General features: G+C 32.0%; 2 protein-coding genes and 1 pseudogene across 2 annotated transcripts; all 3 read left to right on the plus strand.

Moving 5' to 3' along the window:
* The first annotated feature begins 542 nt into the window (after positions 1-542).
* Positions 543-3,234, plus strand: LOC107028169 (7-ethoxycoumarin O-deethylase-like). The gene is made up of 2 exons (XM_015229215.2): positions 543-1,487; positions 2,389-3,234. Exons 1-2 carry the CDS (start codon positions 543-545, stop codon positions 3,007-3,009), a joined length of 1,566 nt encoding a protein of 521 aa, XP_015084701.1. The 3' UTR covers positions 3,010-3,234.
* Positions 3,235-8,068: 4,834 nt separating this feature from the next.
* LOC107028401 (flavonoid 3'-monooxygenase-like) lies at positions 8,069-10,806 on the plus strand. The gene is made up of 2 exons (XM_015229458.2): positions 8,069-9,295; positions 9,986-10,806. Exons 1-2 carry the CDS (start codon positions 8,213-8,215, stop codon positions 10,604-10,606), a joined length of 1,704 nt encoding a protein of 567 aa, XP_015084944.2. The 5' UTR covers positions 8,069-8,212; the 3' UTR covers positions 10,607-10,806.
* Positions 10,807-11,910: 1,104 nt separating this feature from the next.
* LOC107027871 lies at positions 11,911-12,886 on the plus strand (annotated as a pseudogene).
* Positions 12,887-13,354: the final 468 nt, after the last annotated feature.

The following is a 13,354-nucleotide window of genomic DNA, read 5'->3' on the forward strand; positions in this document are numbered from 1 at the left end:
TTCTTTCGCTTTACACAAACAGAAACGCAATTTATACATTTCGTTTTTTTTTATATAAGCGATAGAGACAAGGGTGGCGAGCGATATCTGGGAGAGGGGAGGGGGAACGAAAATATATGTAATATAAGCAAATTTTTTCTCCTTTATACAAACACAAACGCATTTTAGACATTTGTGTTTGTATAAAAGCGAGAGGGAGGGAGCGAAAGAGATAGAGTAGCGAGCGAGAGTTTGAGGGAAAGAGATGACTGACAAACAGTTTGCTACATGGCACAATTAAAGCAAAGTGTGGTTATAACATTTAATTTGATTTGTTAGTTTGTCATTGTATACAATTTTTCCAAGAAAGAAAGCATGATTTTGCGGAAAAATTGAATGATGAACAACATGAAAATTCCGTTTCAATTAACATCATGAGTATCAGGAGGTGATTCTGCTTTTTTTCATCCTGCTGCTCTTTTTTTCTTCATATAAATTATCTCATTCTTTCAGCAAAATCAGAAGAAAAAGAAAAGCATCTTTTAGCAGTGCAAAAGCTTTAGATGTCTCTCAAATTCTTCAAACCCCTTTTTGATTCTTTCCCATGGCTCCTTCAACAACTCAATGTTGAGCAAAATGGTGTGTTTTTCTTCTGTTTTCTTGGGTTTTTAGCTTTACTTTGGTGTTTCATCAGTAACTCGAACAAGGGTCTGCCACCAGGGCCTAAAGCTTTGCCCTTGATAGGTAATCTCCATTCTCTTGATCCTGAACTTCACACCTATTTTGCATCTCTGTCTCAAACTTATGGCCCCATTTGTAGAATCTGGCTTGGTAAAAAACTTGGGATTATTATTACTTCACCAGAATTAGCTCGCGAGGTTCTAAAGGATAAAGATATCATTTTCTCTAACAGAGATGTCCCTGATGCTGGAAGAGAATTTTCATATGGTGGTAATAGCATACTTTGGACACCTTATGGACCGAAATGGCGCATGTTGAGGAAGGTTTGTGTTCGCGATATGCTTAGTTGTTCTACTTTAGATTCTGTTTATGCACTAAGGCAAAGGGAGCTTAGACAATCGATCAGTTACTTTTATAACAAGGCAGGATCCCCAGTGAATGTTGGTGAACAGATGTTCTTGACTATTCTTAATGTGATTACAAGCATGTTATGGGGTGGTACAGTGAAGGGTGAGGAAAGAGCTAGCCTTGGAGCTGAGTTTAGATATATTGTGACTGAGATAGCTTCATTGTGCAGTGTTCCCAATCTTTCCGATTTTTACCCGGGCTTGGCCTGGTTTGATTTCCAGGGTGTTGCAAAGAAGATGAAGGTGCTGGTAAAAAGATTTGATAAGATATTTGAGAGCATAATTGATCAAAGACAAAAATTGGACAGAAATGGTGTTAGCCAAGAAAGCAAAGACTTTTTGCAAGTTTTGCTGAAGTTGAAAGATGAAGCAGATCCCAAAATGCCTCTAACCATGATTGAAATCAAAGCCTTACTTATGGTATGTTATCAGTTGTGCATTCTACGAAATTCGTTTTTTTTTCAAATGAATCAAAAATAATTTTTATTGAGTAGCCGAGATTGATTTGTCATCAATCATTCATACTATGCATTAATTATTAGCTTACACTGATCATGATGGGATCTTTTATTTTTTTATATTTAAAGGATCAATATCATTGTGTCATATGGTTGCGTTCTTCTGCTAGGAAAATTCACTTTCATTACATGTGGTGTTGGTTATAAAGTTTGCATTATACTTTAAAGGCATAATACATATATTGGACCCTAAATTTGGCTTCAAATTTTAACTTTGACCTCCAACTTTCGTAATGCACAAACAAACACTTTAACTATCCAACTTTTAAATAAATAAACACATGAGTCCTACATGGCATAATACACGTAGGACACCATGTAGGACAAAAAATGACATGTAAGATGACATATAGGATATCTGTGTCTATTTGTTCAACTTTATACAAGTTTAAGTGTCTATTTGTGCACATTCAAAGTTGAAGGGCATAAATATAATTTAAAGCCAAGTTAAAGGGCACATTTATGTATTATGTAAATGATCCATTTCCTTACCTGTTTGGCAGTTAACGGATGAAAAATTGGCTAATAGTGATATCAGTCAAAATATGAGGATCAAATGCTAATAAAAGTTAAAATTGGGATCACAAATGTATTGAAGAACTATTGTGTAATAGATATTAGATTCATATATTCATGTTCTGAAGAACTGTTAGTTGCTACCATGTTAATGGACTGCCTTAAGGAAAGAGTTGGCAAATTTAGCATCAGATAATATGTGAAGACTTAACTGTGAATTAAGACGGAACTGAACTTCAGTTAAAAATTGTTGTACATGATAATAATTTCACAAATACTATGTACAGGATATGATTCTTGGTGGAACTGACAGTACCTCCAACACGATTGAGTTTGCGATGGCTGAAATTATGAACAAACCAGACGTCCTGAGGAAATTACAAGAAGAACTGGAGGCAGTTGTGGGAAAAGACAATATTGTGGATGAGTCTCATATTAAGCAATTACCATATCTTTATGCAGTTATGAAAGAAGTCTTGCGCATACATCCAACTTCTCCACTATTGGTGCCGCGTTGTCCAAGTGAAACATGCACTGTCGGAGGATACACTGTTCCTAAAGGATCTTGTATTTTCATTAATGTATGGGCTATACATAGAGATCCTTCTATATGGGAAAATCCAACAGAATTCCTTCCAAAGAGATTTTTGGACAGTAAATGGGACTATAGTGGAAATGATTTCAACTATTTCCCATTTGGTTCTGGCAGAAGAATCTGTGCGGGGATAGCCATGGCAGAGAAGATGGTCATGTATTCACTTGCTTCACTCATTCATTCTTTCGACTGGAAATTGCCTGAAGGAGAGACAGTAGAAGTTACAGAGAATTTCGGTATTGTTATGAACAAGAAAATGCCTCTGGTGGCTATACCTACTCCAAGGTTGTCTAATCCAAAACTGTATGAGTAACATAAAAATGTGTCTGTAGAGAGTCCTGTTCTGTATGATGATTCCCGTCTTCTTTTTTTTCTGAGAAAATATTGATTCTGTCTTCTTTTTTTGAGAAAATAATGACTCTGTCTTTTGTACGATGAATCATATCATATATTATTATAAGCATGAACCTCTTAACCCCAAAGTTGATTTACCATTTTAACCCTACAATATCATTTATATATTAATTTATTAAATATATTAGTTAAACCTATTAACCTTATATTAGTTAAACCTATTAATATTGATTATTATAAATTTAATTTCCTAACAGCCCTAATTTAATTTTTCAGAAACGGTCATCGATATAAGTTTAAAAAGACAATTTCATTTAATAATATTCTATTTAATTAATTAACTATACTCATCAAAAGTTGGAAATAAAAATATGTTTTTCATTAACTTTTAAAGTTATATTAATAGACTTTTAAACAAAATACATTGAATCTGAATGTAGAAAGTTGTTACATATTTCCACATTTATTGAAAGTTTTAGTTTCTTAGTTATTACTTCAATTAAAATGTTTAATTCCTCTCATCTTCCATGGAATCATAACCTTTTCATATTCTTTAAAGGATTCTATAAATTTGAAAATTTTTTTCATATTATTCAATCACATAGTAAAATGATTTATCAAACAAAGTAAAAATCATCTTATTAGTTCTATATTCATAACTTCAACAAGCTTTTCATAGTCATGCATTCATACCCATTTTCTACTTTTGGGATTCAGTTACAAAATAATATTGAGTTTTGATTTTAAGAGTTATATTGATTCATCGTGGAAATGTTGGAGACCAAACATATAATGGCCCTTCTTTCGATTTCGATAATGTCTTTATTTTAGTATAAAGAATAGCCGAAAACAATATTTATGTATAAATATTTAATAATTTTTCAATTTATATGATGAAACTTCTTTTAAAGTCGGTGATATTATTATTTGTGTATTTTTTTACTAATATTCCTTAGTTATCTTGCTCAAATGATCTTTCTTTTTGTTTGTGCATATATTTGCACTTTATTTACTGATTTTATATTTTATCATAATTTTTTTCGGTTGCAATTATTTTCGTCTATTAATAGATTTTTTGGTGATGATCTCTCGTATAAAGTGAACAAAAAATATAAGTTCACTTCACCTTTGTATTTCATCATCTTATAATTTCTATAAATTTATGTAAAATCAATTTATTGGTCATTTTTTTCCTCATTAACATGGTAAATATATATTTATTCATTATGTCTTTAATAATTTTGTTCTATATGTTTGCGTCCATTCTTAAATTTAGAGCAAGAGTTCACCGCTACAATACATACTATATTATCTTAATTAGTTTATATTTTTCAACAATTTTTTATTTTGTAAACAAATAACCAAAATTAAATGAAAAGAATTGTTTGACATTGTTATTTTTACATAAAACAACATATATAAAAGAATAATATAATTGATAATTATCAACATCAGATTAGGCCTATACAAATTTGTATAACAACAAAAATTAAACGTGCAACGCACGTTTCTGAAACTAGTATTATTATAAGCATGAAACTCAAAACTTAAAAGTTGAATTACCATTTTACCCCTACATTAAATGAAAAGGCTATAAAATATTTAATTAAATTCATCTAATATAATTAATTAAACATTTTTACATTTAAATAAAGAAAATACTTCTTTAATAATTTGTGTAAAAAAAATGTAAATATATATTTAAATAAATGCTAAGTATCATATTGACTACCATACAATAAATATTTTAACAGTTTCAAAATTGGTTCTTCATATTCTTTTATGTGTATTAGTACATATGTTGAATACTTATAGTCATACGTTTTAACTTTAAAGAATAACTACGAATTTGGATTTTAATATTTTTGGAAATCTAACCATTTTTAAAGAATAAAATATGAAGTGTCCTTTCACTTCCTTAATAAAGAGATTTAATGATATTTTAATGATCTTTTTCTAACTTGACTTTTGAGTTTTTATATATCTTGGCTATAAATACCATTGTGTGCTTCACTAATTTTCCGATCTGTAAATTATGTCATGATATATATTGTCTTAGTTTTGATGATAGCTACTTCTCTTCATTTATTGTATCTTAATATTTGTTTGATAATTTTATTGTAGATTAACTAAGATCTGCTAAGATTTCTCTTCTATGTGTTTAAGTGGAATTTTTATTTTGTGTTATTATATTAGAAATGAAGATATTATACATTTGTTGATGTTCATAATAATATACTTGTTACTTTCACCTTTCATCCATGAAATGGGTTAATGACATATTCATGACAATCCTTTGAGTCCCTCAATTATATCCTATCGAAGAGATTTTGAATAATTGGAAGAGAATAAAGAAAGTTGTCATCTCTTTTTCTTTCACATTGTTACTACTTTTTTCTTTCACATTGTTAATTTTAGCTTCATTTTGTAATATTTTTGTTGATTCTTTAGAGGTGTTCTTTTATTTACCATTAAAAAATTTCTATTTTCTTTCCTATTTGATAAATAAATAACTACAAATAAAATATTATTGTACACAATAAGACTTTGAGTTTTATGATTTAAGTCTTTGCATGGTTGATAATTGTTCTTGCTTTGATAACCACATAAGTTGTATAGCTTTTAAAGTACTTTTTCTTGATTTACTATTTTATTTTACAAACTTTATAGTAAAAATAGAATTATTAGTTCTATTAAAAGTGTGAAGCAACAAAGTTAAGGTTAGATTACTAGAATTATCCTATAAATTTGTATAGAGTATAACACTCTTTGAAATTATAAAATTTGAAGAAATTGAAGGGTTACTTAATAATTAAATACACTTAATTTAATATATTGACCATATTCATCTACTAAAAGTCTCTAGCTACTGGTGAAATATGTAAAGATGTTTGAGACTTTGATTCCTATCCTTCATTTTCTTTCATTTAATTCATTTTAATTCTAATATGAAGTTTAAGTTCAAATTGTCCAATTTAATTAATTACTTTTCTCTTAGTTAAGTTAAACCGTCTTTACAAGAAAAACGTACATATATCTTCCATTACAAAAGAAAGACTTTTTTGATTTTCTTGAAAAGAAAATTTGGAAGTTTTCTTATAAATGTGAGTTTTCTTATATAGTGGTATGCCTTCTATTTTGCCTAATATTTTCTTATATATGTGAAAGTTTTCTATATATTTTTCTTAATTAATTATTTTAATTTGTAATTATTTTTTTGTTGATCTATTTTTATTCTATCAGCAAATTACTAAATCAAAATGTACGCACCATTTAACATATAATTATTTTTCTTTCACAATATTTATGGTTTCTTCATCTTTAATATCAAAGAGGTCATACAAACACATTGTTACAACAACTTCATGCAATTTAGCTTGGGGAACACGTGCAACGCACGTGTCTGGAACTAGTTATGGAAATAAACATCAAATACTCCTATATCATAGCATGTTCAATAGATTCCAATAGTTCTAAACTTGAAATTTAATAACTCTAAATATTTGTGTAATGATAGTTCAATTTCTTTTCATATGTAGGAGATATCAAGAATTAATATCTTTAGGCGTGTAAATAGAAGATTTTTAGGCATGTAAATTCGGAATTCTGTCTCCACTTGAAACATTCATTCAGCAAACCTGCTAAAGCAACAGCCTACTGCTTTAATTCTTCGAGTCATTCACTTGTGATTCCTTTAAAAAGAAAAAATAAATAAAAATTTTGGTTTTGCAAGAAATTCGTCAACAGTTAGTCTAAAATATTTTGGGCTCTTGGTCTTGATTAAATATCGATTTCCATTGAATCAACATTGTAACAGTATGAGTGGGGACTGGAAAGATATCTCTGCTTCATTTTCATTGTATGCATCCGCCAAATTAGTTTTTTTCTTCATCAGAAATATCTCATTCCTTCGGATAATTAGTCTTATGTTAATTATTGTCCCTAGTTTCTTCGAAATAGGGGTCTAGACCACTTTTGATCTAAGTTCTTGAATTGATATTTTATTTTCCTTAAACAATCATAGTTCAAGTCTGAGACCATTACGACTCCGGAGTAAAAGTTACTATTTCACTAAGTGGAGGTTCAATGCAGAGCATACCTTCATTATGCATAGTAGTCTTCCTTCAACTGATATACTCTCTTATCTAAATATTAAAATGAGTGGGGGATTGTTAGGTTATTAGCATTTTAATATTAATATTTAACATATTAAATTGCTTTATTTTGGAGTTATAAGAATGACCATTGATAGGCATTTGTGTTTTAAACTACCATTTTAATCATGTTATTCATCTTTGACTTGGTAGACATGTAATGCCATTACTTTTGGCTTTATTGGCTGAATTCATTGTGAGATAAAAACATTCCAATAAACATTGCAATGGATAACTTCTACATCATCGATTAGCATTGGTTATCCATCACTTTATTTCATTCTTAATTCCTCCATTACTCTTTGTAACATATGTAACTCCTATAGTAACCTATGAAACTCCTAAGGCCATTATCTTCACTATTTACTACCTCCATTATCATCATATTCATTGCTAGGAAGACTTCTTGTAGTATAAATAGTGGTGGTCTTCATTTGGTTTGGTACACACAAAACACAAGAGAAAACAAAGAGTGAAAGAGTTAGTCTAAAAGAGAGTTCTTATTAGTTGAAGGGAGGTGTTCTTTTTTGTGGAGCTTTGGACTCAACTCTTGTCCAGAGTTGTTGAGTTATACTTTGTGAAGACTGTTGTATCCTGGAGGGGACAAGTCAAAAAAGACTACCGCTGGACCGGTGAAAACATTTGTTGCAGTGGGCTTGAATCTCCTTAAAGAGAGCGAGATATCCGCGCCTCAGCATGAAGAGATTAATTTCTTCATTTTATTTTCAATTGTAATCTTGCAATTTTATTATATTGTAAGTTTTTTCACTAACAGTTTTAATCTGCTAATTTTGAAAGGAAGCATCTTTTTTTGCTGAACTAAATGCCAAACAAACTTTGCTCCTTTCCATGTTTCTTATAATACAAAACAAAGTATTTTTTCCGTTTCAATTAACATCACAAGATTCAGGAGAATACTGGGAATCCAAAGAAAGAAAGCATCTTTTTTGCTGAAAAATCAATGATGAACAAAATGCCAAACATACTTTGCTCCTTTTCACATTTCTTATGATACTAAACAAACTACTTTTTCTGTTTCAATTTACATCACGAGATTCAGGGGGTGACTCTGCTTCGTTGTCATCGCACTGCTCCTTTTATGTTCATCTAAGTTATCTCATTCCTTCAGAGGTGCAAAAACTTGAGATGTCTCTCAAATTCATCAAACCCCTTTTTGATTCTTTCCCATGGCCCCTTCAACAACTCAATGTTGAGCAACAGGCTATGTTTTTCTACTGTTTTCTTGGTTTTTTAGCTTTACTTTGGTTTTTCATCAGTAACTCGAACAAGGGTCTGCCACCAGGGCCTAAAGCTTTGCCCTTGATAGGTAATCTCCATTCTCTTGATCCTGAACTCCACACCTATTTTGCATCTCTGTCCCAAATTTATGGCCCCATTTGTAGAATCTGGCTTGGTCAAAAACTTGGGATTATTATTACTTCACCAGAATTAGCTCGCGACGTTCTCAAGGATAAAGATATTATTTTTGCTAACAGAGACGTGCCTGCTGCTGCAGTAGAAATTTCATATGGTTGCAATGACATACTTTGGAATTCTTATGGACCACAATGGCGAATGATGAGAAAGCTTTGTGTTCGCGATATGCTTAGTTGTTCTACTTTAGATTCTGTTTGTGCACTAAGGCGAAGGGAGCTTAGACAATCGATGAATTACTTCTATAGTAAGAAGGGTTTACCAGTGAACGTTGGTGAACAGATGTTCTTGACTGTGTTTAATGTGATTACAAGCATGTTATGGGGTAGCACAGTGAAGGGTGAGGAAAGAGCTAATCTTGGGGCAGAGTTTAGGTATGTTGTGAGTGAGATGGCTGCGCTGTGCAGTATTCCCAATCTTTCCGATTTCTACCCAGGTTTGGCCTGGTTTGATTTCCAGGGTGTTACAAAGAAGATGAAGCTGCTGTTAAAGAGATTTGAGAAGATATTTGATAGCATGATCGATGAAAGAAAAAAATTGGATAGAAATGGTGTTGGCCAAGAAATCAAAGACTTTTTGCAAGTTTTGCTAAAGTTGAAAGATGAAGCAGATCCCAAAATGCCTATGACCATGACTGAAATCAAAGCCTTACTTATGGTATGTTTATCAGTTGTGCATTTTACGAAAACTTGTTTTTTTCCAAAAAGAAACCATCCTGATGCAACCAAAGATGCCTTATCTAATGACAGAAACAATATCTTTTCTTTTTTATATCAAATTTCAGAAGAATCAGCTTTGTAAACTCATGTCCTGAGCTGTTGGTTGCGTTCTTCTGCTAGGAAAATTCACTTTCATTAAGGGTGTATTTGGTATGAAGGAAAACATTTTTCGAAAATTCTTTTCCTATTATCTCATGAATAAGTTTTGAAAACATTTTCCGAACAATCTTTTCCAAACATTTTCCTTCATACCAAACACACCCTAAAAAATTTGCTTTCTATTTTAAATAGTCATCTCCTTACCTGTTAGGTAGTTAACAGATGAAAAATTGGTTTATAGTGTTATTAGTCATAATAAGAGGATCAAATGCTAATACAAGTTAAAATTAGGATCATAAATGTATTGAAGAATTGTTGTGGCAGCTGTGTATAGATTCATATTAATGTTTTGAATTGTTTGTTGCTACCATGTTATTGGATTGCCTTAAGAGAAGAGTCCGCAAATTTAGCATCTAAAAATATGTGAAGACTTAACTGTAAATTAAGACGGTGAATCTTGAACTGAACTCCAGTATACAGTTCTACAATTACAAAAATTGTTGTACATGATAATAACTACTATGTACAGGATATGATTGTTGGTGGAACTGATAGTACCTCCAATGCGATTGAGTTTGCCATGGCTGAAATTATGATTAAACCAGACGTCCTGAGGAAATTACAAGAAGAAATAGAAACAGTTGTGGGAAAGGATAATATTGTGGAAGAGTCTCATATTAAGCAATTACCATATCTCTATGCAGTTTTTAAAGAAGTATTGCGTTTACATCCACCTGCTCCACTATTGGCACCACATTCTCCTAGTGAAACATGTACTGTGGGAGGATACACTGTTCCTAAAGGATGTTGTATTTTCATAAATGTATGGGCTATACAGAGAGATCCTTCTATATGGGAAAATCCAACTGAATTCCGTCCAGAGAGATTTTTGGACGATAAATGTGATTGTAGTGGAAATGATTTCAACTATCTCCCATTTGGTTCTGGAAGAAGACTGTGCGCGGGGATAGGCATGGCAGAGAAGATGTTCATGTATTCACTTGCTTCGCTCATTCATTCTTTCGACTGGAAATTGCCAGAAGGAGAGACGTTAGACCTCACAGAGAAGTTTGGGATTGTTCTGAAGAAGAAAATGCCTCTGGTGGCTATACCTACTCCAAGATTGTCTGATCCAATACTCTATGAGTAAGATGTATTAGAAATGTTTGGATTAGTGATACTGGACTTAGCTATGCTAAGATTATTATCATCTATTGTGTGGTTTGATGTATTAAGAATAATTATGTTATTAACCTGCTTATTCATGTATTAATAGCACTTGTATTGCTAATATCAGACTATGTATTAGTTATTCGCTCTATAATATAGTACTAATCAGGTTGCACAAAATGAATATCCTACCAAATAAAGTACTCCCTCCGTTTTAATATATTTGTCCTACTCTTCTTTTCATTTAATTTAACAAATGCCTTTTTTTAGCAACACTTAAATTCCAACTACAAAATTAAATGATATTTCAATATATTTGATATATCTTTAAATTAACACCGTGAGATTCACAACATGTTGTCTATGTTGGGAATAAACCCGTCACAAAAATGATATTTGCAGTAATAACTTCGAAAACCACAACACATTCAAAAGAAATAATCCTCTTTTCATTTTCCCACCTCATTACAATATCGCTTACACACTATATTTTTCCTTACGGACTATTTTCCTTTGTGATGCCTCTCTCTTGTGTGCTACAGGAGTAGTTTTAATCTCTTCCATGTCTCCAAGGAAATTGAAGTTAGCCAAGTTAAATTGGTACATGGAATGAACCCCACTGTATGAGTGGGGACTAGGGAGGTAAATGTGCTTCATTTTCATAGTACTGGTCTTTTTGTCTGAGGGTGTGTTTGGTACGAAGGAAAATGTTTTGTTGAAAAAAAAATGGATTTCTAAACTTATTATGTTTGGCAGATGAGTAAAAAATATTTTCTGAAATTTTTTTTTTAATGTTTGATAGGTGAATAAAATATTTTTTTCAGGAAATATCATTTATTTTTTGATTTGAGACTAAAAAATACTTTTTAGGAAAATAATTCTGATTTGAAACCCGATATTTGATTTAGGACACGACCCCGACACCCAAAGTAAGGGGTAGGGTAGGAGTGGTTTGGTGATAGGAGAAAAAATATATTTGAAATTTTAAAAATAAGAAAATTTAAAATTTTTTATTCTTTTTGAAAGTGGATGGTTGAGTACGAGGTATGGATAGGTTAAAAACATATTAAAGAATAAAATAGAATTTTGGAATATGTTTTCCTCAATTTTGGGAGGGGAATCATTTTGCTTAAATTTGAGGAAAATAAGTTGATTTGAAAAACATTTTTCAATCATCTTTTTAACCCAAACACACCCTTAATCTAAAATATCTCATTGTATGAGCAAAATTTCCTGAAGTAGTGCAAAAGCTTTGCTTCTTCCAATTTTTTCATTTCTCTCGTAATGTCTCTCAAATTCTTCAAACCCCTTTTGGATTCTTTCCCATGGCCTCTTCAAGAACTCAATGTTGAGCAAAAGGGTGTGTTTTTCTCCTGTTTTCTTGGGTTTTTAGCTTTACTCTGGTGTTTCATCAGTAACTCAAACAAGAGATTGCCACCAGGGCCTAAATCTTTGCCCTTGATAGGTAATCTTCATTCTCTTGATCCCCAACTTCACACCTATTTTGCATCTCTTTCCTAAACTTATGGCCCCATATGTAGAATCTGGCTTGGTAAAAAACTTGGGATTATTATTACTTCTCCTGCTTTAACTCGTGAGGTTCTTAAGGATAAAGATACCATTTTTGCTAACAGAGATGTCCCTGCTGCTGGAAAAGAATTTTCATATGGTGGCAATAACATACTTTGGACTCCTTATGGACCGAAATGGCGCATGTTGAGGAAGATTTGTGTTCGCGATATACTTAGTTCTTCTACTTTAGATTCGGTTTATGCACTAAGGAAAAAGGAGCTTAGACAATCAATCAATTACTTCTATAATAAGAAGGGTTTACCAGTGAATGTTGGTGACTGTGCTTAATGTGATGACAAGCATGTTATGGGGTGGCACAGTGAAGGGTGAGGAAAGAGCTAGCCTCGGAGCTGAGTTTAGGCATGTTGTGACTGAGATAGCTGCGTTGTGCAGTATTCCCAATCTTTCCGATTTTTACCCAGGCTTGGCTTGGTTTGATTCCAGGGTGTTACAAAGAAGATGAAGGTGTTGGCAAAGAGATTTGATGAGATATTTGAGAGCATAATTGATCAAAGACAAAAATTGGACAGAAATGGTGTTGGCCAAGAAACCAAAGACTTTTTGCAAGTTTTGCTCAAGTAGAAAGATGAAGCAGATTCCAAAATACCTGACCATGACTGAAATCAAAGCCTCACTTATGGTATGTTTATCAGTTGTGCGTTCTACTAAATTTGCTTTTTCCAAATGAATCTAAAGGAAATCTTGTTAGGATCGAATTCACGCACACACACGAGATGAATGAAGAACACAAGAGCTTTCAAGAGAAAGAGATGAGAAATCTAGAGAGAGAGAAAACCCAATTTTTCGTGGTAAAACCCCGTAAGTAAACTTCCACGGCGGTGAGGTATATTTATATTAATAAATCAGAGTATTTTTGGTTACAGAGAATAAATAGGAAAACCTAAAATAGAGAATAAATAGGAAAGTCTAAAATAGAGAATAAATAGGAAAACCTAAAATAGAGAATAAATAGGAAAACCTAAAATTAATCAGGCTCCACTACCTAACAATTCTCCCACTTGGAGACTGACTCAGTCATCCAAAAAATACATTCTCAAAAAAAAATCTCTTCATCATCAACATCTTTACCGCACCGCAACATCTGTAGCAACAACTACAAAAGACCAACCGAGGTTTTACATAACCTCAGTTTCCC

This window comes from Solanum pennellii, chromosome 8 (genome assembly GCF_001406875.1).
Source record: "Solanum pennellii chromosome 8, SPENNV200".
NCBI lineage: Eukaryota > Viridiplantae > Streptophyta > Magnoliopsida > Solanales > Solanaceae > Solanum > Solanum pennellii.